At 38.8% G+C, this 27,549-nt stretch overlaps 1 protein-coding gene across 4 annotated transcripts in view; it reads left to right on the top strand.

Moving 5' to 3' along the window:
* Nucleotides 1-27,549, top strand: part of Tbl1xr1 (TBL1X/Y related 1) — a 140,697-nt gene that overhangs the window by 91,729 nt on the left and 21,419 nt on the right. For all 4 annotated transcript variants that reach the window (XM_050125738.1, XM_050125736.1, XM_050125739.1 and 1 more), the window contains 7 exons: nucleotides 15,749-15,851; nucleotides 23,352-23,497; nucleotides 24,838-25,060; nucleotides 25,591-25,723; nucleotides 26,110-26,251; nucleotides 26,686-26,749; nucleotides 26,835-26,932. In XM_050125738.1, coding sequence (XP_049981695.1) covers nucleotides 15,794-15,851; nucleotides 23,352-23,497; nucleotides 24,838-25,060; nucleotides 25,591-25,723; nucleotides 26,110-26,251; nucleotides 26,686-26,749; nucleotides 26,835-26,932 — 864 coding nt within the window. In that variant the 5' untranslated portion in view covers nucleotides 15,749-15,793. The remainder of the gene's footprint in view (nucleotides 1-15,748; nucleotides 15,852-23,351; nucleotides 23,498-24,837; nucleotides 25,061-25,590; nucleotides 25,724-26,109; nucleotides 26,252-26,685; nucleotides 26,750-26,834; nucleotides 26,933-27,549) is intronic.

The raw sequence follows: 27,549 nt of genomic DNA, 5'->3' as shown, positions 1-27,549 counted from the left end.
CTCCTATACTTGCTCCTGACCACTTTGGCCTGCCCATTTCTATTGTCCTTGTTCAGCTCATGTTCAGGCAGTCATGCTGGTGAGACTTTATGGGTGTAAATGCTGACATTACTAAGTAAACTCTGTCAGCAAACTGTGTTCCATTTCTCTTGCTCTGTCTTCCTCGGTAGTACTTGAGCCTTAGGTCCAGCTGTACTGATGTGCCAGGGAATGGACTTCTACAGTTCTTCATTTTGATTGGTTGTGATTTTCTGTCATGATCTCCATTTGTTACAAAGAAGTTTCCTTCAGGAGGGTTGAGACTACACTTAACAGCCGTTATAAGAACACATTTGTTGTTAGGGATTATGCGGTTCTGTAAAGTGGCAGATAACCTTATTTTTGTTTTTTAAAGGAAATTATTTACTTTAAAAATGTTAAGTAACTTAAAAACCTGGAAATGGGGTGTGTTCTTTCATGGACTTCTGAGCATGGGTTGCACATGCCCTGTGTATATTGTTTTCCTGCATATACACACCCATAATAAAATTAATTTATGAATTATGCTAAACAGGATCTTGACTAATGACAGTAATAATGAAACCAGAACAGCCATAGCTATAATATAATGAAAACAATTTAAAATTCCCACTAGCTGTTTTTAGTCATTGTTGGCTGTGATTTGTAAAAGAAGTGTGGTTAAGGAGAGTACGAGTGGGCTGATGGTCTTCTGTGTGACAGTAATGACGCCAAGGACGTGTTGTTGGGACAGATTCTGCTCTTAACATTTTTCATGTGGCTTTAAGAAAACATTGAACTTATGTAAGTGGTTTCATTCTGGTTTATCTATTTTTTGGAGTGGTGGTGTTCCAAGTCTTGTCAGGCAGAGAGAGCCACATAAGCATGGTCTAGCAACTCCTTTCCTACCGTGAAGCCATGAAGAGCACCAAAGAGCCTGCTCTAGTGCTGGCCTGAAGAGGGACAGACCAGACGTGGTGTTTGCTGCTTATTAAATTGCCTTCAGTCATCATTTTAATTGCATTAATTATACATTAGGTAATAATTATACATTATTAATTATACATAGGTTTCAGTAAGGCATTTTCATCTCTATAATGTATTTTGATTTCCATTACCTTCTCCCAGACCTCTCATCTTTCCTCTGATCCCTTGTATTTTCATGTTCCCTCCTTCTCTCCCCTCCCCCTCCAGTGAGGTAGTGCCACATATGTTTAATTAGGATTTTTATAGGACCATGGGTCAGGAATTTTTTTTTACAGAAGCATGGATAACTTTACCGGTGTCTATAAATAAAATGCCTCCTTCCCCGAGCTCCATCTCTTAGCAGCTATTAACTGCCCCTAGATCCTCAGGGAAGGAGGGTGGTGCTCCCTCGTTCTCTCCCAGAAAAAATTTTTGGAGGTTAGTCACAAAGTTTGCACAGAGTTCCTGGTGATCACTGAGTGGGGCTGCGGGATCGGGGGAGGGCAAGCCAGAGGTGACAGTATACACAAAGAGGTCTCTGAATCTGACCCACTGTTACCAAGAGTTAAAAGGATGTTATTTTAGAAAACGTCTCTTTTAAAACTGTTTTCTTACTTTTTTAATGTAACTTACTTTTCTTACTTTTTAACTGTTGTAATTTCTTACTAGGAAAATTTGTTATTCTTGTTGTTCCTTTTCTGCACATAATACTGTCTATGATGGTTTTTTTTTTCTTTTTTCAGTCTGGAAATTTACATTTGGCTCTCTGCTGTTCATGCCTTTGAGACTGACTCCTTTCTGCCTAGTTCTCTGACAAAATCCTCATGGCCTCTTCTCAGCCTTAGCATCTGTTATTGGAGTCCCATCATCTCTGGACAGTATTAATTTAAATTTTATTTTTAATTTCAAAAATTACAATAGGTGATAAAGATGCTTAAGCTTAGAATCTAGGACCAGTCCTAGCTGCTGTCAGTGAGTGGGTCCACCAGCCTTCGGAAACTCCTGGCTATGTTGGTCTGATGTGGGATGTATTTCTGTATGCTGTGCATATGTTTTATTACCTTTTGGTTAATAAAGAAGCTGATTTGACCAATAACATGCAGAATAGAGCCAAGCAAGAAATCCAAGCAAAGATACAGAATAAAAGAAGGCAGAGTTGGAGGAGATGTCAGCCGCCACTTGGAAAGCAAGATATGAGATAACAAGTCATGAGCCTCGTGGTAAAATATAGAATAATAAAAATGGGTTAAGTTTTTAAGGGCTAGTTAATAGTAAGCCTGATCTAATAGGTCAGACAATTTGTAATTAATATTAAGCCTCAGAGTGGTTATTTCAGAAATGGCGTTCTGGAGAGAAACCTCTAGTTACATTGGTCCTCAGGATTCTAAAAGGCCTTCTCTGTCTTGATTGTTGTTTAGTGTTCATGTGCACATCTTTGGGTGAACTATTGTAGGTTTATACAAAGTTACAGGAACCACATCTGCAACTATCAGGTCTAAGTATTTTCTCATATTTTCCAGTTTCTACTGACAGTATTTCCCAATTTAGTTTGGCCTCTTTATTTTTTATCTTTGACCTGAGAAAGGAATAACTTTGAGGTGGAGTTTTGATATGTTGTTCAGGCTAGACTGAGGTGGAACTCATCTCTAGCCTAGGCTGGGCTCAAGATTTGTAGTAATCCTCAGCCTTATAGGTATTGGAGCTGTGGGTGTGTGCCTGCAGTCCTTGTGTCTTGACTTTTAAAATTGAGAGTAACTAAATCAAAATACTAAGGATAGAAAATATAAAGGAATGTCATTTGTGGAATCACAGTGTGTTTGATAGTTGTAGAAGGTTTCCATTAGGGAAAGTGAGTAGTGCTCCTTCGCAGAAAACCTCTCGTAAGTGCAGGCACCTGCGGTTTCTGGACAACCATGAGAACATGAACACTGTGAATACCTGTCAGTTGAGCCACAGAATTCACCTTAAAGCTTCATTTTGAGTGTAGGCTTGCACATGGCTATCATGTTTTTGGTAATAAATACAAGGAAATGTTAGTCTAATCAGTAGCTTTGTGAATATTTTTTTTTGCTTATGTGAAATTTTTATAGAATGTTATAAAAACTAAAATCTGGTAGGGGGAGGTGTATAAGTCAGATTCCTTTGTTAGTGATGGCTTTATTCAGACATCACAATTGGGATCAATTTACTAATAGCTCAGATGATTCATTGATAACATTCTTCTGTCATGCTCTTAGCTCTGAACTACTTGGGATATAGAAAAATACAGAACTGTAAACAGCAGTAGAACAAAGAAGACAGAACATACTTGCCTAAGTGTTTAGTTATTCTCTTTTATCTGGCTTTGTTTTATCAAGAAGTAACTGAAGTTGGTCACTTACAGTCTGAGAATATTAAGTGGAAGATTGTAGAAATGAAAATTTTGTAAGCTTTAGGTTATTTGAAATCTTGGATTGTCTTACCTACCATGGTAATGAGATGTCTTTGCTCTCATGTCCAGACTGTGTATGATGCTCACCAACTCAGCTGTTGCTCTGCATAGTGCTGTGTTGACGTTTTTAATCTTTACCTTGCTTTCCTTATAAACTAGACTACTGTATGAGACAGAAATCAAGTGTGTGCATGCTGTGCTGCCATTTACTCTTTCAGTCAGCTAGCAATTGTAGACTCCATGGCAGGTAAGGGGTGCCGCTTGCTGTACTTCAGAGTGACAATAGGAAGACTCAAGCCTTGTCTGAAACACGCATTTGGAGTGGATGGGTAACCACGTGCTGAGGTTCCACTGAGGTTAGAAAGCATGAACAGCTTTTTAAAGTGCTTTTCATTTTCTGCTTAGTGTCTCACTTGACAAATTACCACTTTTAAATAGTTTAAGAATTTTATGCTGAAATTATTATCAAAGTAGAGATAACAAGACTTTACTTAAATATAGGCTACATTTTAGAGAGCCAGCAGAGAGTCAGTAGATAGTGTTTGCTGTACCAGTGTGAGGGCATGGGTTTGAATTCCAGAAGGCTCATAAAGCTGGTCACAGGTACACATCTGTTACTCAGTATGAGGTGAGACTGGCAAGATCCTGGGTCTCACTGGCCAACCATTCCAGCTAAATTGTTGAGCTTTCACCCTAGTGAGAAACTATACCTTAAAAAGCTGGAAAACAATTAAAGAAGACTCCAGCCTTTAACCTTTGACTGCTGCTTACATGCCCACATACATATGTACACATACATGAACATGTCCATGTCCGTGTGTTACACACAGTCTGCATTTTAGATAGAAGTTCAAGTGCATTAATGCAAATAACTAGTTTGGATTTGTGTGGTTCCTTTATAGAGCTGTGACTGATAGGCACATAAATACATATTGCTACAAAAATAACATATTGCTGTGATGTCCATTCCAGTCTCACTCTTAGGAAAGCTACCATGGTAGAAATATATATATACATACATACATAATGCATGCACATACACACATATATATTTGTGTGAGACTGAGAATGAAAGAGCAAATATTACTATTTTCTATAAAGATGAAAAAATTTGGCAAAGTTCAAAAACTACCATTATTATCAAATATTGCTATTAAAATACAGTTTTCAATTAATGAGATTTGTTCCCCATTAATTCCGTCACCTCTGTTTCTATTAACTTTTTACTTTCCTAGTTCTGAGACATGTTTCCAGTGAAATAGAGACTGAGCAATTTTTAAGGTAGATAATGTTGGAGGATGTTTAATCACACTGTGAAGATATGTCAGTCCTTTACCTCACACGATTAAGGCTCCTTCTGATTTGCTTAATAAAGAGCTGAGTGGCCAGTAATTAAGCAGAATAGGATAGGCAGGACTTCTGGGCAAACATAGGAACTCGGGGAGTAATCTGAGGCATGGGGAATTTGCCAGCCAGAGTTGAAGAAAGTTGTATATAATGTACGGAAGAGAGGTAACGAGCCATGTGGCAGAAATTAGATTAATATAAATGGGTTAACTTAAGTTTTAAGAGCTACTCTCTGTTTTAGACCTTGTTAGACACCTATGCCTCTGTTATTTTGACCTCTATTGATGTTTTTAATAGTATATAATGATACATATAGAGGTTGTATCACCAGTAATTTGTTTTTTTTTTTTTTTTCACCAGTAATTTGTTAAACTGGCTGAAAAGAATTTAAAAATTGTTGCTCAGCTGGTACCTTTCTGTTTATTCCTGTGCCACTATCAGGTGTGTGTGGTACATGTGAATCTGCAGTGCCCAGGTCTTGTTCTTCTTCCCTCCTTCCACCTGCATGTGTATGGGTAAAATGTGTGTGTGTGTGTGTGTGTGTGTGTGCGCGCGCGCGCGCGTGTGTGCATGCAAGGCTACAGTACTTTAGCCTTGACCATCATCTCTTTGGGAAGAAAAGCATATGAGAGAGAGCTCAACTTTAAGTTGAGAAAGAGTCTGGGTAACTGAACCCCTGCAGCAGAGAAGCTGTGCTTCTCCACCCAGCCCACTGTCAGAGTAGGAGCTGTCACGGAATGGGCAATGCAGTCTAGAATGTGGTTCCAAGGTCTATCTCTTTAGTGACTGCTGCTGCTTCTGTTTTCTAATGTATGCCCTTCCTTTGACTGATTCTTTTCAGATAGCACATAGGATAATAGTGACATTATCATGAACATGTCATTGTGGTTTGTTTATATTTTCTTTGTTGTTTTCTCTATTACTATTTTTTTTAAATTGTCTGTCTGTCTGTCAGTCAGTGTACCTAATCTATTTATTTGGCGACAGGGTCTCTACATAGCCCTGGCTGTCCTGGAACTCACTATGTAGACCAAGCTGCTCTTGAACTCATAGAGTTGGCCTCTCTCTGCTAACTGATTGCTGGGATTCAAGGCGTGTGCCAGTACAACTGACCTCAGATTTATTTATTTTTATTTTACATGTATGAGTGTTTTGCATGAGTGCTTGTAGTGCACTGTGTGCTTGTCTGGTCCCTGAGGAGGTTGCCAGATCCCCTTGGACTGCCATTACGGATGTTTGTAAGTTGCCAAGTGGTTAGTTGAAATTGAATCCTGATTCTCTATAAGAGTAAAAAGTGCTGAGCCGTCTCTCTCACCTCCCGATTTATTTTTAATGGTAATGAGTCTCTGTATTAGTATAGGACAATGACAAATATATAATGTGGAACTCAGTAAAATTTGTGGAATGCATAATGACTTTAAACACTCATTTTCAGTATTTTCAATGTGACAATTGTTATACCTGTAGGGGGCTCCATATACAGAGAGAGGTGTGGCCTCAGAAAAAATTATTTTTACTTCTGATAGTTCAGAGTTAAATGCCATATATTTAATTAAAACAAGATCTTTTGCATACTGATTTATGGTTTTTAAGTTAGTATCTGTTTTATTAAATACATTTGGGGGGATAGCTAATGCGTATTCTCACATGAGTGTAAATGAAAGATTTAGGTCAGGTTAAAATCTGAATAATTCTTGTGACTTAATGTAAGATAGTGAGGTAGTTTCCCTTCTCCCCAGAAAACTGACTTTGACCAAGAGATGATAACTGCTATTGCTAGGAAGGAGTGGAGTTTTATACCAGCAGTCCTCAGTCGTCCACAGTCCAGTTATAGCCTTAATTTAGTAACCTCAGAGGACTCCTGATTTTTATTTTTTATTAGATGTGGGTTATATGTTGTATTGGTATTTATTTACTATATCAGATGCTAAAAGTATAAAAATATAATTCTCATTTTAACAAAACTCCATGCATAACACAGTAACACAAATCATGTGTTTTGTGAAATAAAAGTGTTTTCCAAGAAAAGTATTTAGATCGGCAATTGTTTTATGTTTTTGCAAATCCTTTAATCTCTGGCTTGATGCACAGCTGCGCATTCACATCTGCTCTGAATTTGGGTGTGAAGAATTACTGCTGCAGTTGAAACATGGGGAGCCCTGGCTGTGCAGAGAGCTGGAAAGTTTCCAAATTGAAACCAGAATTTATTTTTAGAATCAACTTGATAGTCTTCTTTATTATTAGATTTAGTCTCAGCAGTTCTTTGTCAGGGTTCACTGTGACACTGGCTCTGAAATTATATCAGGGAAATGTATATGTTTTGATTTTTTTTTGTTATTTTTAATTATTTGTGTATGTTGAGAGGGAGTAGTTCCTGAAGAGGCCAGTGTATCTGATCCTCTGAAGCTCCTCCCCTGTCTAAGGCTGGGTTCTCTGGAAGAGTGCTCTGAATGGCTATGTTCTGCCCCCTTTCATGTTAAAATATACCAGCTTTTCTCAAGCCTCCACACTGCCCACCCCAAGACAGGGTCTCACTATGCAGCCTTGGCCTCCCTTGAGCGGTCTAGACCAGGATAGCCTCACATTCACAGATCCACTGCCTCTGCTTTTCAGTGCTGGATTGATGATGTATACCACCACACCTGGCTCTTTTTTGGTTTTTCGAGACAGGGTTTCTCTGTGGCTTTGGAGCCTGTCCTGGAACTAGCTCTGTAGACCAGGCTGGTCTCGAACTCACAGAGATTCACCTGCCTCTGCCTCCCAAGTGCTGGGATTAAAGGCGTGCGCCACCATCGCCCGGCCTTTCTCAAACTTTTTAACATACCTATATTTCTCATAATTTTGTAAATTTTGTACTGGTCATTTGATTAAGTTGGGAAAACCTTTCACAAGCCTGTGATATGGTATCAAAGTATCAGTCTTCACTAAGATTAGGCATTGGGGTATTAGCGAACTTAGGACAGTGTTAACAAAATTTTAAAACTTTTAATTTTAAACTTAAGTTTAATCTTTGCCAACATGTAGTATGGAGGAGCGACAGGCTGTGTCCCGCCGCCTGGTTAGCTTATACCCTGAAATAACAACACACAAATTATATTTGTTTAAACACTGCCTGGCCCGTTATGGCTAGCCTCTCATTGGCTAACTCTCACATCTTAATTCAACCCATTTCTAATAATCTGTATGTCACCATGAGGTCATGACTTACTGGGAAAGATTCAGCATATCTGACCTGGCAGCTGGCTCCATGGCGGCTATCTCCTCCTGCCTTCTTTCTCCTAGCATTCTGTTCTGTCTACTCCACCCACCTAAGGCCTGCCCTATCTAAAAGGCCAAGGTGGTTTTCTGTATTCAACCAATGAAAGCAACACCTAGAAAGACCTCCTACACCATTTCCTCTTTTTCTGTTTAAACAAAAAAGAAAGGTTTTCACTTTAACATAGTAAAATTACATATAACAAAACAGTTATTAAGCAGGAATTATAGTTACAATATTTAGATCTATTTAATCTTTTATAACAATAGCTATCTATTCATTAACTCCATCAAAGATTCCAGAAGGATATAATATTACCTAAGTAAATAAGAAGTAAGCAACTTCTAAAACTCTAGAAATGACAGAGACATATCGCTGCCTGGACAGTCACCCAAAGTTTTTCTATACCGTTGGGGCATCCATCTTTGGCCTACAGGCCCATAGTATCCAGCAGACTTTTCCATGAAGCAGGAAATTTCAAAGATAGTTCAGTCACTTTCTTCTGTATCCTGCAGAGTGTCTCGCAGACTCTTGATCAGGAACCCTGAAAGACCATCTCACCTTTAGTCAAGTTCAGCAGTCCTCTCTCTGTGGTTTCTTTGTGTCCAGTTAATGCAACAGTCCAGGCAAGAGCAGTTTCTTACCCAAATGGCTAACCAACTCCATAAGTAGCCTCTTTGATGCCTATCTTCCTCTTGAAGTAAATTGGTGCTGCCAGGAACAGATGTGTCTCATTGTCATGAAAAGCCCTAAGTTATTAAAAAATTTTAAAGGCCATATTCTGTAGTCTTTAAAAGATATGAAGAATGCCTATCTAACTGAAATATATCTCTACATATCTAGAAAATCTAACTAACATGACTACAACCTTGACTATTATTGATGGATTATCCATTAACAACCTATATTTCCTAATTATACATTACATTTTTAAAATGAACTACACAATCAGAATACCTTAATTAAGATCAGAAATATATATATATATCAAGATTGACCTTAAATTTATATCACTAAAGCAAAATCCATATCAATGCAAATTATTCATGTCTATATCATATCCCCCTTTAAATGTAAAAGAACATTTATAAACAATATTTGGAAATATGGGCACAGTTATTTCTCTCCAAACTCCTTCCTGCTGAATGGGGGTGCTGTTAATTAGGTCTTTCACGATGCATCATGTTTGTTAGGTTTCTCTGAGTCAACAGTTGAGCAAAGTAATTTTTAAAGAGTGTTTATGGCAACCTTTTAGGAGGGCATGGTCTATCATAGCATATTGGGGTAGAAGCAATCCATAGAGTCTCATCCTCTGTGAAAACAAAAGAACCTCTTTTCTAAAGCATCATATCCTTAGACCCAAATTCTGAAGTCAAGATAGCTTTATAATATACATGTTGGATTAGCTTAGCAGAGCACACAATGAAATGTCTCTCTGTATTTAGCTCCTTCGCAGTCAAAAAATTCAAAGAAAACACAATAATGCACAGAATCCAGGCTCTGCGAATTTTCCATTTTTACATGACTTATTTTCCTTTATTTCTTTTAACCCATTACATATCTGTATTCTCTCTCTTTAAAGACTTTACCCTTTTTTTAAGCATTAACTTTATTCTCTATATTTTTCTTCTCTCTCCCAAGCCTATGTGTGTCTAACACTATGACCCATTTAGAGGTCTTTTATGTCTGAATCTGTCCTATTGCATTGTCTTCAATTCTCTACTGTCTTAAAGAGTTTTTAAAATGCTAAGCAGCTAGTTTGCGGCTGCTCTGGATGTTGACTCAACCTCTCTCCAATTTCAAAATGGTGAACATGCCATTTCTGCTAGCTCTGGGGCCACCAGGTAGGAGCCGCACTCAGCACTTTAACTCTGAGAATGAGCAGTCTATTCTGTCTACCACACCCATCTAAGGCTGCCCTATCAAAAGGCCAAGGCAGTTTTCTTTATTCAACCAATGAAAGCAACACATAAAAAGAAGACCCTCCTACACCATTTCCCCCTTTTCTGTTTAAACAAAAAAGAAAGGCTTTGACCTTCTTACACCATTTCCCATTTTTCTATTTAAATAAAAAATAAATTTAGTATTTTCTTGAAAGCATGAGTTTACCTTATTCATCTGTAAAAGATACCTGTGAGATGCCAATTGTAAAGCCATTCTTCTGTTTTTTGAAGTGTGGACTAATAAGGCTGCAACCAGGTCAGCCCCGGAAGCAGAGGCTTACATGAACTTGGTATAGGTCACACTATTGGTAAAATATTAATGCAATTAATTCTCCAGGGAGATCTTTTTATTTGGTTTTGTTGTCGTGCATAATGATAGAAAACTCATAACGTGTTTCTACCTGTGAGATGGGAAGCTCATCATTGCGAGGGAATGTCTGTGCAGATGTCAACTCTGTGAGAAAAGGTAGCATTGTCTGAAAGGAAGTTTGCCCTCAGGACGCTGTAAAATTCTGTAGACCTCATCCTAAGATCCAATACTGCACTGAATTTTAGAAGTTGATCCCATTTTGCCATGTATGCTCTGTGTGTTTATTATGCTTTACTTGAAGCTGTGAGTACCTCGAACAGCTGTAACAGTGAAACATTTGCTGTGAAGTGGGGAGGACGCATCTTCCAACAGGATACTTGCCTCTCGTTGCAGGTAGAGATTGTATAACGTCCCTGGCAGGATTCTACAGTAAATGACTTCTGGGGATTATGGAGTAGATTTTTGTTTTGTGTGTTTGCCTGCTTGTTTTCAGAGCAGAAAACCTTGGAGGGAGTGCGGTCACCTTTATTGCTTTTCCCCACTTTCCAAGATCTGTATTATCTCTTACTAAACACCAAATGTAGCTGCAGCACTCTTCATTTGACTTGAACAGGCTCCCATTGTCGGTTAAGGTCGATGCTGGTTCCTTCTTTATACTAGTCTTCTCTTTGCACTTCACTGGACACTTAGTCCCCATCTACCACTGTTTGCTAACCAGGACCGTTAGGCACCGATCTTCACTCTTTCTCTTCCACAGATTCTAAGGACAACAGTGTGTGAACACTTTTCTCAACTTACTGAAGGTTCATTAGTCTTAGTTTTGCTTGCTAACCTCCTTATTCTGGAAATGGTTTAAAAAACATCATTATAATCTTGGTTTGGCCAAGCATGGTTTTCTCTACTCTTCCTGAAGTTTGTGAGTTAAGAACACAGTGTTCAGCTCTTCTGCTGATTGATCAGTCTTTAGAGAGTGTGGCCTGTGTTCAGTCTTTCTTATAAGACTGAAGCTGCAGCAATATATTGGATTGGTTTCATTTGAGGTGGTTGTACTATTTTTCTATGCCCATGAACTCTCTATGCTAACCCTAGTTTGCTTCACCTACTGGACTGTCTCGGTTCTTTCTCAGCAAAAAAGTGGTTTGTTTACTTTGAATCCTGTAGTTGTATTTTGTGACCTGCTCTCTGTCTACTGGATCTCACCCTTCAGTGCTCCCCATGTATGTGTTCGAACTAGAGTTTACTCGTCTATTCAGCACGTAGTTAATGTTTTTCTGTATACTCTGTTCCAAAGAGATTTTAGATACTTCTGTAAAGAGTCTTTCTTTATGTTTTGGAAGTTACATAAGACATCTGAACTTTGAAGTAGTTTACCACAGGCCTCCTCAATAGGAAAATAGTTACTGTTAATTGATGCAGTTGGCTTGTAAATTCTGGTTGTAAGTTTTTCTAGATACATTGCTAAGACCCTTTGAAATGGCTAATTTGGGAGTTGAGTGTAGTGTTCTCTAGTATTCAACAGTGGCGACTATCTTGTGTAACAAAAAAAAACCCGACAAAATTAAGTATAAATACAAAAAGAAAGTACCCTTTTGTTTAAGTGAACATCTTGCCAAGTGTACTTTATCTGTACTGGGGCATTATATTTAAAGTATTAAATATGCCTTGTGAAAAATACGAGATGTAGATCCAGTGACTTTTCTTTTAATGATTTTTTTTTCATTTTACTGTGTATTTCATAGGAGGAGTTTTACAATTGAAAATACAGTTTAAATAGCATTTATTCTTAATTTAGGGGTCAGGTTTCTTCTTCTTTTTTTTTTAAATACCCCAGATGGCTCTTACATGCTCTTGTGTGTATTAGGCACAGTGTGCCATAGTGTGCATGTGGAAAATGAATCCTCCCCACTGATGTTGCTGTTTGCTGCCAGCGCCTGAGATGCTCCTGTCTCTGCTTTACATCTCACACTGTGAATGCTGGCTTAGGAACTCAAGCTACAGTATCCAGCTTTTCACATGGGCTCTGGGGATCTGGGCTGTGCTCCTCCTGCTTCTGTGGCAAGTACTTTTGACTACTGAGCTGACTTCCAACTTGGGGAGTTATTGTTTTGATTAGATAGACTGCCGGCACAAGTCAGTGTTGATACACATGAAAAGGGAAATGTACTATTAGCTAGTGATGCTTTAAGAAGTTAACTGATTTGGCCAAGCATGATGGGTCACACCTTTAATCCCAGGATTTGGGAGGCAGAGGCAGGAGGATCTCTGAGTGAGTTTCAGGCCATCCAGGGCCACATAGACTCTGTGTCAAAAAAAAAAAAAAGGCGGAAAAAGAATTGATTTGATTTTGTTAGACTGGGGTTTAAATTTATTTTTGATTAGTTATCAAACAACCGAAGCATACATTTCATTCAGGGCTTTTTTTCCTGAGATTGTCTAATCCCATTAAGATCTTCATGTTTTATTTGATTTACAGTTTACAAATGGGCTTTCATAAGCAGGATATTATTTAGTCTTAAAACACTAGAAATTACTTGTCTTTTAAAGTATGTTTTAGAAGATGTAAAAATTGTCTTAAAGCTTTCCTTCCTTCCAAGTACTTTATGTCCACAAATTGGCATTACGTTAACTATTGGTGAGGTTTTCATTATTTTTAATGAAGTGGGAAATTGAGAGTAGAGGACTTTCAGTGCTGTTCCAGTGTTCATTGTTGTTTTATTGAGGAGGGGAGTTGGGTATTGGTTGGCAGGGGATTCTAGGTGCTAATGTACTGAGTTCATCTGTTCCTCTTGAGTGATCCTAAAGGACATGGTATGTTCAAAGATGGAGTCTCGTTCTGAAGGGCAGATGTAAGCTCTGTTTATTCCTATATTAAATCTATAGATATCAAAGAATGATTGCGTAGTTTCAGACTTTGCAGTGTGAAGCCACATGTGGTGGTGCATCTCTGTAGTGCCAATGACTTGACATATAGAAACAGGTTCACTTGAGCTCATGAGATGGTTACCAGTGAGGGTACCACAGCTAAACTAAGCCTTCCCCCCTTGACAACAAAACCAAACAATAGTAATTTTACATTAGCTGGAGCTAATACCACTGACTGAATGGCCAAAAGAAATCTAAGACCAAGGCACCATTATAGTCAGTGTCTTCTGAGGCTCTTCTTTGCCCATGTATCCCTAGTGTGTCTCTTAGAAGGGAACCAGCCAAGTAAGACTCACATATCTTTATGTGAACTTAGAGATCTTGAAAGACCATGTCTCCATTAGAGTTACATCCAAGGTGGGTCACTTCCTAGTTACACTGTTTGGTGTTTGGAGTTGAAAGGTATAATGACTCCACTATGTTAAAGAGGTGCTGTTATCACAGCATGTCTTGGTTTCACAAAGTCAGCTTGACAGAGCACTTCATGTGGCTCTAGTGAGCAACATGGACACAGATGAATGATGCATTTGAGAGTTCACTCCCCAGTCAGGACGTCAGGATTATGCTGGTAGAAGATGCTGTTGTGTATTTCTGAGGTCTTGTTCAGGAGGGATTTTATTGCCTGTGTATGACATGTTTTGGTTGCCTTTGAGGATATGATGCCGTTTGTTAAGATAGTGTTGTGTGTAAACTGTGACAGCTTCCACTGTTCGTATAGGTTGGTGACATGGGTAAAGACTTGGATTTCGCAGAGAGACCTAGTGCTGAGCTCCTCCCACTGGTCTCACTGTGTCTTGCACTTCTAGTAGTCATCAGAAATTAGTATTTAAGTGTTTTGAGTACATTGCCTTGTCCATAGGAATAGTTTTCTTATGTGTGAATCTTGCCGCATTGAAATGAGGAAGATAATACTGAAAAGGAAAATCAATGTGTATTTAGCCAGGTTCTTCCCCTATTATCTAGCAAGTCCTCTGTAAATGAAAATCCTCCCCCACTTTCATTTTTCCTACTATTTCAAACTAATGGGAAGAAGTATGTATGCCATGGTCACAAAGGTAATTAGCTGTACTCAAGAGTGGAATTCAAGACCTAGATCTTCCACACTGTTCCATCCACGGCTCCTGTGAAGCACCCATATTTTCCATCCTTTACTTCCTTAGGCATACTGCCTAATTTGTGTGCACTTAGTGTTATCCAAGTTGCAATGAGTGGTCACCAAAAAAAAAGTGATTTTTCTCCCACAAACCAGGAAAGTTGTAGGGTGTGGCCATAACCTTGTTGTGTTTGTCAGAGCTCCGAGGCTTGTTTGTAGTTCAGGTAGCCTTCAGCAAGTTCACTTCTACGTGAGAGCCACAGCCTTTTCAGTACTGCTTTTGTTAGCACATCTAATCCACACACAGTACCACAAGGAAGTGGAAGTTTAGTTCTCCTCAACCAAGGAGAACATTGGCACTTCTCTCTATGAATCAGGATGGTCATGGTGCAGTTGATTCTGGAACATATCTGCCAGAAGGTCCCTTTACTTCCGCATCCACATCTACCCAGTGTGATAGGCAAGGGCCATGTATACACAAGAGCCACAATGCAGCAGGACAGTTAGCACAAGCCCACGTGTTTGATGTGTCTTTATTCTGTGTAAGTGCCAGTATAGATTTTTGAATCAGATTAGTACACAATGGGTCAAATCTATCCCACCACCTCTCTGAAAGAGAGTTTTTGTTTTGTTCTTTTTGTTTTGCTTTCACTTTTAAAAGTGTTCTTGGGGGTGGGGAAGAAGACTAATATAATTTAACACAGTTATTGTAAAATATAAGCTGCAGTATCCACAAATAAAGTTTTATTGGAACACAGCCATGTTCATTTGTATTTACTGTTTTTGCACCACATGGTAACACCAAGTAGTTGTGACAGACTGTATGGCTGACAGAACCTCAACTACTTATTGATTGGCTCTTATGAGAAGTTTTCTGACCACTTCTTAAATTGTGAGAATAGATTTATGATTATATATACTTAAGTCATATCATAGTGTCCTTCTTGCCCTACCCAACCCTACCTAGTAAGAGAATGTGGTATTCTAAGAAGAACCGTGTTCCAGTTTCCTGCTTTTACACATACCCAGATCTTAAGACTCGAGTACCATGTTAAGAGATTCTGGGGTGTAGAGAGCAAGTCTGCTAGGTGTGTAGGCATGACAGAGTCAGAGGAAACAGCCGAGCACCTCCTTGCTGACTGCTATAAAACTGTGCCTGTGTTCAGTGGCTGATTATCTTGAATCTTAAATCTTTCTTTTCTTTTTTTCTAGTTAAGGAGACTTAAAAAGAGTAAATTTTATATTACATGTAATGTTGAAGGCCTTTGTGAATCCTTTTTTTCTTGACAGGATGTTATCTTATAGAAAAATAACACTAGTACGCTTTGATTGTGTAAATCCTTTTACTGTCAGTGGAAATAACTATGTTAATATTGCAAGGCAATGAAGAACCTTGTTTAACATCGTTTAATAAAATTAAATGTTTACATTTTGTTTTAATAAAACTTTACTGAGAAAATAATTAACTTTGTTTTATTTTTAGGGTTATATCCTGTGTTGTGACCTCATGGTTTAAGTGGGAATAAAGATGAGTATAAGCAGTGATGAGGTCAACTTCTTGGTATATAGGTACTTGCAAGAGTCAGGTGAGTACTTCTATAAAGTAATAGGCCTCAAATTCTTTTACTATTCTCAAAATAATTTTTTTATGCATTTGAAATTTGTACCAGTCCAAATCGTTGAGCTTTGTTTGTTTCTTGATGTCTGGACTTCCCGTTTAAAGCTGTGTTTGCTGCATGGTTTAACTCTCTGACTCTTTCAAATATGTTGGGATCATCTCAGGCAAATATAACTAGCAATTTGTCTTTTGATGTTCAGAGATCATTTTTAATAACTAAGGTGTTATGAAGTGGCATGGCATATGTTTAGAAAAATTCAGATACCATCAGCTTGGTAATATATATTGCATATGCACAGTTAATTTTCCTACTTGTTAGAATCTTAAAAGCTAAATTAATATTTTAGAATATTTTCTTAAGTATTAATCTCAATTTATTAAATATATTTTGACCTAAATTCTAATTGATGTATTGGTATAGTTATTAATATAGATCATTGAATGTGGTTTATAATTAATGTTGAAATGATCCAAGTTCTCTACATAAAGATATCTAATCATAAGATAGAATCAAAACTATGTTACTGGAGTAGGTAAAGAAATTACCACTTTTCCTTTCTGAGTAGCTGAGAATATGATGTCTGATGAAAAAGAGCAGGGAGGGAAAGAGCAGAGTAACCACCCCATAGAGAATAACCTATTAGGAAGCTTGGGATTTGTTTAAGCTGAGAAGATTTCCAGAGACTGTTTAAGATGACAAATCAAGTGACAAAATAGTGGCCCTCATAAAAGTCTCATTTGGTGTATTGGAAAGGCAACTGTTTGGGTCAAACCATTGGAACCTAGAATCCCAGCAACAACAAACTTCATTGACTGTAAAACTGGGCACTTAACTTTTGTCTAGAGAGTTCAACCTTGGTTCTGCCATCTAGCGTTATATGATTGTGGTCATTCAGTTGTATTTGCACCATTGACTTTAGGGGTGCTCATAGCAGTCAGTCAAATATTTAAACAATATGATATATTGTTTGAGTCATAACTTTTTCTCTTGAAATATCTAATAATACACACAACAAAAAGCCTTCTTACGCCTTATTGTATCCCCTATGAAGTAAGTAAGCCCGGGAGATGGAGAGAAAGGAGACCATGACAGATAATCTTAGAGAACTCATGTGTGAAATGACTGGACTAAAGTGTCTCGTTCTGGCTCTCAGGCAAGAAAAGCCTTAGGAAGCTATGGTTCTGTTTTGATAAATAATTGGCTTAGAAGTTATTGACCGGGGTTTCTGTCCCGCCCTGTCCCGCAGCCGTTCAGTCCCAAAGAAATACCCAGAGGTCTACATTAATTATAAACTGGTTGGCTTGGTAGCTCAGGCTTCTTATTAATTAATTAATTCTTACATCTTAAATTACCTCATTATTCTTGTCTGCATTAGCCACATGGCTTGGTACCTTTATTAGCGAGGCATCTGCGACCCTGCATCTAGGTGACGACTGCAGACTCTTTCCTCTTTCCAGAATTCTCCTGTTCTCGTTGTCCCACCTATACTTCCTGCCTGGCTACAGGCCAATTAGCGTTTTATTAAAATACAAGTGACAGTACAGACCATTGTCCCACAGCAAGAAGTGACATTTTTCAGTAAGAACTTGTAACATCTGTTCCCCCGAATACCGTTTTTAATGTTAACTAGACTGTGACATTCATATCTAGAAGATATGAAGCTATTTTTAGTCTTAAAATGTTTTATACTATTAACACTAAAAAACATGATTTGCTTCCAGATGACTAAATTCAAAGATGGGTTGCTTGTTGAAAGGAATGGCATCGTGATAGCTTAAATATTCAGTTGGGCCTGCCTTTTCAAATTGGCTGTCCCTGACTTGTCAAGATGAAGACAAAAGTGTTTTTATCATTGGACTTTTATTAAGTATTTTTACTTCATACTTCTCAATTTTGTCTCAGTTAAGTTTGTGTTAAGAAAGTTGCTGGGGTCCCCACCATTCAGCGTTTTTAGGATGCCAAACCAGTACAGCATATACCTATTAGGAAGTAATTTCTTCTTCCTTTTGAGATAACTTTAAAAATGTGAAATATTTGTTACATGTAAGTAAGGGTTGACTTGAATCAGTGCTTACCCTATTGACTTACCTGACAACCCTGTGCTTAGCTACCCAGTGGTCCATCATGAGTCATGGCGTTTAAGCCAGGCACAATGTTGACTAAAAATAACATGGTTTGGATATTTCCTACCACTCCACCTACATTCAGTTTTATTTGTTGGGTGGGAATGTTAAATATTTTCCTTGGTAATTTCTTGTGACCTTTCTGGTATTTGTTCTTCTATCTACTTTGTCTAAGGAGATAAAATTTCAGCTGGGTAGTGATAGCACACACCTTAAAACCCAGCAGTCAGGAGTTTGAAGCCAACCTGGTCTTCAGAGTGAGTTCTAGGACAGCCAGGGCTACCTGGTCTTCAGAGTGAGTTCTAGGACAGCCAGGGCTACGCAGAGAAATACTGTCTTGGATTGGGGGGAGGGGCATGACATATTCAGGAGCTCTGCAACATAGTGAACTTAGCTCTTAAAAGCATGAAACGGATGAATCTTAGGATTGACTAAGTAGAAACTGCAAAAATCAAAATGCACTTACTACTACTAAAGCTATTAAATCACTAGGTTATGATGTTGGAAAGTCATAGGGGAAAAAACTTATGGTTTTAGAACTGAGAGTCTCTACGCCACCACTCTTGTACTTCACCTCTCACTTTTGTAACCTCCTAGGTATGGGCCATAGCATTTGTGATACAGTGCTTATCCAAGTGATATGAAAGTGGGCCCCTGTAATCCAAAAATCTGAAATCCAGAGTGCTTCAAAATCCACTATCAAGTAATATTTTACTTGATATCCACTATTTTAGGGCAAGTAGATAATTCCTCATCTGACCTCATGTTAATAGGTCTCAGTTAAAATACAGGCCACACCAGCTATAATATTACAAAGAATACCTCTAGATTTTCTGAAACAGGTGCTGTATACCATAAGTGAATTTGTTTAAGTGTGGATCTCATCCCCAAGAGACAGTCTCATTATAGGAATGCTGATGTTCCAGAATCCGCAGTCAGTAGCACATGTGGCCATTTCAGACTTGAATTCCTGGGCCTGTGTTTCAGTTACAAGATCACCTCTCCAAACCCTGTGTTAACTCAGGCACAGTACAAGGAGAAGGTGTTTAGCATTGAGTGTCTGTACCCTAGTCACAAGTCACTCATTTCTCTTCTCTGGTAGTTTTCTGTTAACCTGAGTAGTGCTAACCAAATGTCAGAAACCAAGCGACAGTGCAGTTTCTTTTGACTCATGTACAAGTGATTAGAAATGAACCTTCATTACCCCAATCAAACCTCACTTCTCAGGTGAAACTGGCAATCAGTAATTCACCTCTGTACTGGAGAATAGGACAGGAAACCCAGGCTGTGTCCAGCCTCAGTTTTCCCTGTGTGTGTGTGGTTTTTTTTTTTGTTATTTTGTCTTCTTTTTTAATGAGAAGATGACTAGCTACAGAAGTATAGGTTAGCATTTGTGTTTCTTTATAATAATGTGTATAATAAAATAAAAAAGACCTAATTAAAGGACTTTTATACTTTCAAATCAGTTTTTCTTATTTTATAAGTGGAATGACCATTTTATATGGAAAAGTTGCCAGAGTACTTGCTCATTCTTAATCTTACCATTTTTCTTCTTTGTGTTTTATTGTTACTTTTGACACAGTGTGACACAAGTATAAAGAAGCATGTATCATTTGTGGCTTTATGTCTTTGCATAGTTCTTTGGAAAGTAGTGTGATGGTCATAAGGACATACTTTAAAAATTCTCTCCCTCCCTTCTTCCTTCCCTCCCCCCTTTCTTTCTCTCCCTCTCCCCCTCTCTCAACATACACACACATGTACACATGTGTATCTTTTGAAGGGAAAAAAAAACCACACATGGCCCAAGTCATGTATACAGACATCCAAGTCTTTACAAGAGTGAGCATTATGAAAAGCAAGATGTCGGGCTAAGGCATGAGTGACTCCCAGACTCAATGTTGTGGTCCTGGTTAAATAGTTCAGAGACTCTAATATAATCTTATAAACTCTAAGCTAGTTAGTGGGCTTGTTTTGTCTATTTGAGGGCGTGGTCTTACACAAGCTAGGCCCTTCTGTAAAAACGTTCTAGCATCAAGGTTCTCAGTCCTGAACTTAATTTTTAAAAGCAAAATTTAGGGCACAAAACTGTCCATCTTGTGCGTGAGTGATCTCCGTAGCTATGCAGAGTTGAACATTCTCTGTTGACACCGCGACACTGTCCTTTTCAAAAGGTGGGTCTAGAAGGCGCAGCTAAAGGGGTATGGGTAATATGAACAGGATACAATTTCTGAGCAGTACTGGCATAGAGCTTAAACAGGAGCTTGAGTAATCAGCTTCATCTCCCTTCTAGGACACTGCTGTGTTCATTTAAGCTTTGCCTTAAAGGGGGAAAAAGTAGTTTGCTTGCTCATCCACGTGCACTATACCATAAATATATTCAAGAACCATTTTTCCCTTTTTTCTGGAGTGACAGATTTTTACATATGCCAAAATGGTGGAGTAGCATTCTGATTTAACAGTTGATTAAATAGGTAACTTACTAGTTCCCAGATTTAAAGAATTACTGTTGTTTAAACTTTTCTCGGTGTCTACATGGAGTAGTCTGTGTAGGCGGTTTGGTTTGTATAATTTGTAAAGCGCAGGAGAAACTGATAGATAAAGGAGGAGAAGACCATCAGGGGTAGTGGAGCATGGTGGAGATGTTGGATGTTGTTTTGTAGACTTAATGTGTGCACTATGAGTGGGGCTTCTTCAGTGGAGTTGGGGAGATGGAGCTACGGAGAAATAGTTGTCTGTGCTATGCAAGTCTTTATTGTGATGGCCAAGGAGATTACTAAGAGGGGTTATGAAGTGATGCTGACAGTTTGAAGATGATTATTTAGCTAGTTGGAGGAAGGAAAGAAGAGCAGGTTTAGGGCAGGGGCAGCCCAAGAAGAGGGTGAGGTCCAAGGACAGGTACAGAGAGAGTCTCAAGAATGTACAAGAAGGATAGTTTGATTTGATGGTTGAACATGAAAAGCTGAAGGAGAAGTGGGAGTTTTTAGTGTACTGACCTTGTGGTGCTAGGAAATGAGTAGAACTAGAGACGCCATTCCAATGAATGTCTAATCAGATGTGCACTCATGGGCCTTCCCTGGGAGTAGCAGGGTGGAGAAGAGAGCCACCCAATACTTGCTCTGAGTTGTCCCCTTCTTGAAATCATTTGGAGCACATTTGCGGTGGCTGGAGATGTCCATGAGCCTTTCTCCAGAACTGGAGAAACAAATGCTATTCATACTCCACTTAAATATTTTATACTAAAATCTGCAATCCAGGATAGGAAGTTAGCTGTAAATTTAACTTTACCATTGAGTTTTTATGTATACTGTCTTGATCTACTTACCTATAATATAAAAATGATACAACCTATAAAAAAAACCACAGTTGTGTCTGCTACTGGAAGGAAGTTGGATAGGACCTGGAATCTGGTAGTTCTCAGTAATGTTATATTCAACGAGGATGTAGAGAAAACAAGTTTTACTCAGTTTATGATCTCAAATGAATATAACCACCTCGCATTTCTGGCAGTAAAACTAGTAAGGTGCCCTGGTGTTTCATAATGTGCTGTCCCTTTTCTCAGCCCCTGAGGAACAACTGAGCAGTGATGATGACTCTCTCAAGTGTAGTCTTGATGACATATTTTGACTTTTCAAAAGAATCAGGATGCAGAATGGATTTGATTCTTTACTGTGTCCTGTGACTGTTTCCCAGCCTGAGTTCATAATATAATGTAATAAAGATCTAATGTACTTTCCATAATGGCATCTTCTATTTCAAAGTCTTCCCAGGTGGCTGTCCCCACCCCATTTTTGGTTTGTTGAAGAACTTATTTGGGGACCATGTTATATACACAGAAATCTCCAGTCTCCAATTTCATTAGCTCATCTCCAGGCATCTCTCCTAATGCCTCCTGGACTTAGTCTTGCCCTTTTCTGCTAGTGATCTGGAACCTACTTACCTGATTTAGGAACTTGGGATTCTTGAAGCATACTTCAGAAAAGCGTCTTCCTTATCTCACAGCCACATTTGCCTCAGCCATCTTCATGACCTCAGATGAGGTTAAAACCAGGGTCTTAGAGAAATGCCCATGTCTCCTCCCCCAGTGTGGACCATAGGATAGGAATGCCTGGGAGGAGTCAGAGAGAAATGCCCATGTCCCCTCCCCCAGTGTGGACCATAGGATAGGAATGCCTGGCAGGAGTGAGAGCTTTGAGGTGAACCTTGGCCTTTCCCAACATCATGCTGTTAGGAAGTGCACAGCATTTAAGACTTCCTAAGCTGTGATGGGATTTCACAGAGAGCAACCACTCTGTGCATTACTGGAACTTCACTTTGCTCACTGTACTAGATTTTCATCAAAATATGTGACTAATGTAAAGATATTGACTATGTGAGTTTCATGTTTTTAAGTATTTTTTAAGTTATTCAATGTTTTGAATGGCCTTTCAGTGCAGCGAGCCCTTGGGTGTCCTGGAATATGTTCTGTAATATACCTCTGTCTTGTTTCCTGGGTGCTGGGACTAATTGTTAAAGGAGACTTAGACGAATTTTCATTTCGTAGCTCTTTTCTTAAAAGCACTGGTTTAGATGAGTTGTTACTAAATGGTAAATTAGTATTTTTTTTTAACAGTCAGTAGATATATAAAAATAATGATGTTTTAAAATAAAATAAAAATTTAAGTGTTTGGCTTTTTATTTCTTTTGGAAACTGTCCCATATAGCCCAGGTTTGTCTCTAGCTCATTATGTAGCCAAAGATGACCTTGAACTCTGATCTCCCTGCCTCTGCCTTGTGCCTGCTGGCAGTTCAAGTGTGCACCACTGCACAGTTGGCTGGAGCCCAGGACTTGATGTGAAGCATGCTGTGCGAGCATTGCTAACTGAACCACATCTTCAGCCCAAGTCTCTTATAATTTCTCTTTGTTTTTATTGTTTTATAGCTTGTATTTTTATTAACTAAGTCTTTTTTAAAAGCCACAAAACATTGAAGGTTTTTGACAGCTTGTCTCTAAAATTTCAAATATAACCACAGAAGACCTACATATATCTTGATTTCAGTTTGTCTTATAAAGGCAGTTGAGGTGTGTTGTTTATCAAGGGTTTTCAGTGTTTACATGTGTTGCATTTTCTTGAGGAAAGCTGTGTTCCTTTTGTTTAGAAAAACTAGAGCCACGTAAGCCAGTAGATTTCATTAACTTACTAACAATACATTGAGTTTTGTTTAAAATCATATATTTTACTTTGGCTGTCCATTTAGTTTCAAGTGATGATAGGTGATTATGAAAGTTTACAGAGTTTGTTACATTTGTAATTTAATATGAAGTTACTAGAAAAGTAAATTCTCACATCTCTTTTTTTGCTTTTAGGATTTTCTCATTCCGCATTTACCTTTGGTATAGAGAGCCATATAAGTCAGTCCAATATAAATGGTGCCCTTGTCCCACCTGCCGCATTGATCTCTATCATCCAGAAAGGCCTACAGTATGTAGAGGCAGAAGTTAGCATAAATGAGGTAAGACAGATGAGTTTCATTTCATACACTGATTCTGATTCTTAAATGTGTGTTTGTTTACTCAGTATCTAACCTTGATGTTACTGGCTTCAGACAGATTGAGGTACTCTTAATGTACCCATTATGTTGCTGCAGCTGTGTTTGTGGGCTTCTACCCAGTGGCCAAGATCTCTAGATTATTCCTTTTGTGAAGGGGCAGTGATGGGAGCTGTGTGTGTGTGTGCGTACACTCTCACAAGTGCTTTAAGCATGAAGAAATAATTTTTAACACATAAGGAATTTACTGTATAGTACTGGGAGCAAATTGGTGGCAGCTAGTTGAAAAACCATTTTTAGTTTTATGTACCCTCATGGAAGCCAATTACTTGTAATTGATGCCAACTTGTGATGCTCATAACTGTATGTCTGAGGTCATATGTAAGTAGTGTGTTTATTTCAGGTGTTGGCATGCTACTGGTGCCTGAGATAATCTTATCTGCTTCCTGATTCTGTATATCAGCTTTGTATGACACAGCCAAACTCATTCACTTTGGACTGTATGTGGATGCTGGGAACATGAGGTTCTGTGACAGGGATCTTACAGTCTTCAAAGGACACAGTGCCTGTTCTTCCCTGGAAGTCTACAGAATTTTGCTCTAGCTAGAAAGTTTAATGTTCAGGACTTAGAACATATTAAAGAATTCCCTTTACTTTTTACTTGAGAGCTGAAAATGTCCTTCCCTCCCCACCCTAAACCCCAAAGTAAGTGGAAGTAGTTTAGCTGTTAGCCCCAGTGCCTGTTGGTACCCTCAAGGATAGTACCTCCCACTTTGCCACAGGTAGTACCCTCTGCAGGTGCTCTAGAATTATACCAAATGGCAAGTTTGTATATCACACACATCTAGATCATGTGATGTGATTGTTACCCTGTAATGTTTAAAGAAAACCAACAAGAAAAAGATCTGTCTCGGTTCAGTATAGGTGCACTTACTTATTTCAAGGCCTGAATTCAGAGTACCGATGGAGATGTTGCTCGGTTGTATGACCTAGTCTTACTGGTTGATGTTTTTTACTAACAGCCTTCTTTACCTGAATTTTGTGTATTTGCATTTCATCATTTGGTTAAGCTTTTACGAATGGCTTCTTGTATTACAGTAATCTTTGTGTGACGTTTAGCAGGACCTGAATGAAGAGTAGATGGCTGTTTGTGTCTGCCTCTTGGCAGTATCATTCTTCTTCCTTCTCTTGCTGTTCAAGTTGAGAAAATTACCAGGTTTTCCTCAGAATGAAGCCCTGTGAGTGGAGTGCATGTCACTCTCAAAGCTACATCTTATTTTTCTTTCTTGGTTTTCCACCCTCAGGATGGCACCTTATTTGATGGGCGACCTATAGAGTCTCTGTCCCTGATCGATGCTGTCATGCCTGATGTTGTCCAAACAAGACAACAAGCCTACAGAGACAAACTTGCACAGCAACATGCAGCCGCTGCTGCAGCTGCTGCCGCAGCCACTAACCAACAAGGATCTGCAAAAAATGGAGAGAATACAGCAAATGGGGAGGAGAATGGAGCACATACCATCACAAGTGAGCTAAGAATGTTTAGACACTCTCAGAAAATACTGTGCCATACAAGAATGTCCCATCCTTAGAGCTGAAGTGATACCTGGTGTTTACTTCTATCCCCAACTTACGTCACACAAAACAGCTCAGATTTTATACATGAGGATTCAAAAAGCTAAATTCACTGTAGTTTCCTTTTTAGATGTTTCTGAACCCCTTCTACTCTTAAATGAATTTCGAATCTGCATCTTATTCTAAATAAAGTCTGTAATATTCTCTGTTAAACATACAGTAAGATTCTGACATTGAGGAGTAAAGATGACTCTCATGTTATATGAACGATATCAGCAACCCCTGCTGGCAGAAACTCAGAATAGTATTGTGATAGACTTTGATTTCAGCCTTGCCAAGGCTCGCTCCCCTTTCACTCCTTCGCCCTGGCCACCTCCATATCCACTTAATGTGTACATAGACACTGCCTTGGTTAAAACTAGCACACTCATACTTCACAGAAATGTGATTCCCTCTGACAGACTTTGCTTCTCATGATGCAGATAATCATACCGATATGATGGAGGTAGATGGGGATGTTGAAATCCCTCCCAATAAAGCAGTTGTGCTACGGGGCCATGAATCTGAAGTTTTCATCTGTGCCTGGAACCCTGTTAGTGATCTCCTGGCATCAGGGTAAGTTTGTCAAAAGAGCTTCTAGATGTTGGGTGTTTTGTTTGGTTTTAGAACGGCTTTGAACTGTTGACCCTCGAGTCCTGGGATTAATAGGCCTGCTTCACCATACCCAGCTCTACACTACCATTCAAGGCTACGTTACTGAATGGACTGCACTTTCCAGACACTTGTTGCTTGCTTATGGTCATGTTGCCTTAGAAAGTAGTATTTCTTTGTGAAGTAAGTTTAGGATTACTTGATAGGAGCTCTATAATATAGAATAAGAAAAATATTAGAAATGCTTATGCCTGGTAGTCTGCTTCTTATTCAGATGATATATGTGTGGCTTGAATTCTGGAATGCATGAGATTATCATGAGAAGTTAAAGCTATTTTTGGACTTTGAAGGTCTGGGGACTCCACAGCAAGAATATGGAATCTTAGTGAGAACAGCACGAGTGGTCCCACACAGCTGGTCCTTCGACACTGCATACGGGAAGGGGGACAGGATGTTCCCAGCAACAAGGATGTCACTTCTCTAGACTGGAATGTGAGTGCACTCTTCTTACCTAAATAGTCTGTGAATGACAGCATCTGATGATTTGATAGTATATGGTCAACTTGTCTTCATGTTCCCAAAGTCCTAATCACAATTAAAGATATTTTAGAAGATTTTACTTGTTACTTCTTAAAAAAGCATTTTTGCGGTATCATTTTGATGTCCTTCTAGTCTACTCCCTGCCACCATTCTCATTCACGGGCGTCTGTGAAGTGTTCTGTAGAGGGATCTTGTCAGTCCTGCTCCACAGCAGTTACTACCAGATTTGGGGTGGGCCTTTCAGAGAACACTGGCTTCATCAGGGAGGGTGTTTTGCTGGCCTTTGTTGGCACTTACACATAAATAAGGGTCTAGTGTGCCTGGGACATGTTCGTAGTAATTAATTGGCCTTAATTGTGTAATGAACAACATGTATCCTATGACAGAGTGAAGGTACACTTCTAGCAACTGGGTCATACGATGGATTTGCCAGAATATGGACTAAAGATGGTACGTATTTTTCTGAATGTATTGATGTTCTAAGTTACAAAGTTTGAAGTAATTTTAAAGGTTTTTTTTTTTTTTTAAACTTTAGGTAATCTTGCCAGCACCTTGGGGCAGCATAAAGGCCCTATATTTGCATTAAAATGGAATAAGAAAGGAAATTTCATCCTAAGTGCTGGAGTAGATAAGGTAAATGAACATTTAGCTAAGCTCTGTAAGGACACTATTTGAAAGTAATTTTTCTTTCTTTCTTGATAATCACTTAAATAGACTTGAATGAATTTATGACAGTATGAATTTATGGCAGTAATAGAAATAATTTCTCATCTGCTTGTTTTCTTAAATCTATTCACGATATCGTTTGTTGATAATAATCACTCTTCATTTTTGCTGGGATTTGAACCTAATGAAATGTCATCATTAAGCTCTTTGTGCTTTCCCAGTTTATCTCAGTGGTGACCATAGATTTGGGGTGACTCAGTGGACCATCTGTGTCCTCCTGTGCTTATTGAAGCAGTTCCTCCCTAGCTCCAGGAAGTGAACAGAGACTGGTTGGCACTGGCTTCTCTCTTCTTCAGTCCCTCTCTACCACACTTCCCTCAATAAGCAAAGGTTTAAGATTTTTTTCGATTCAGTTATTATCAATTGGATGGTGTTGTGGGTGGGGACATAAATTGCCTGAGACTCAGTTCTAGTGAGTGATTTTAACAAAGGAATTTGGGGAGGGAGAAGAAGAGCCAGTACTTGTCTCTCTCACCGGCAGCTTCAGGACCTACCTTAAGTGGTATCAAAAATGTAAGCAGCCA

This window comes from Alexandromys fortis, unplaced genomic scaffold, assembly GCF_014885135.2.
Source record: "Alexandromys fortis isolate MF-2015 unplaced genomic scaffold, M_Fortis_MF-2015_v1.1 scaffold_184, whole genome shotgun sequence".
NCBI classification, from domain to species: domain Eukaryota; kingdom Metazoa; phylum Chordata; class Mammalia; order Rodentia; family Cricetidae; genus Alexandromys; species Alexandromys fortis.
This window is presented reverse-complemented; position numbering and strand designations above follow the sequence as displayed.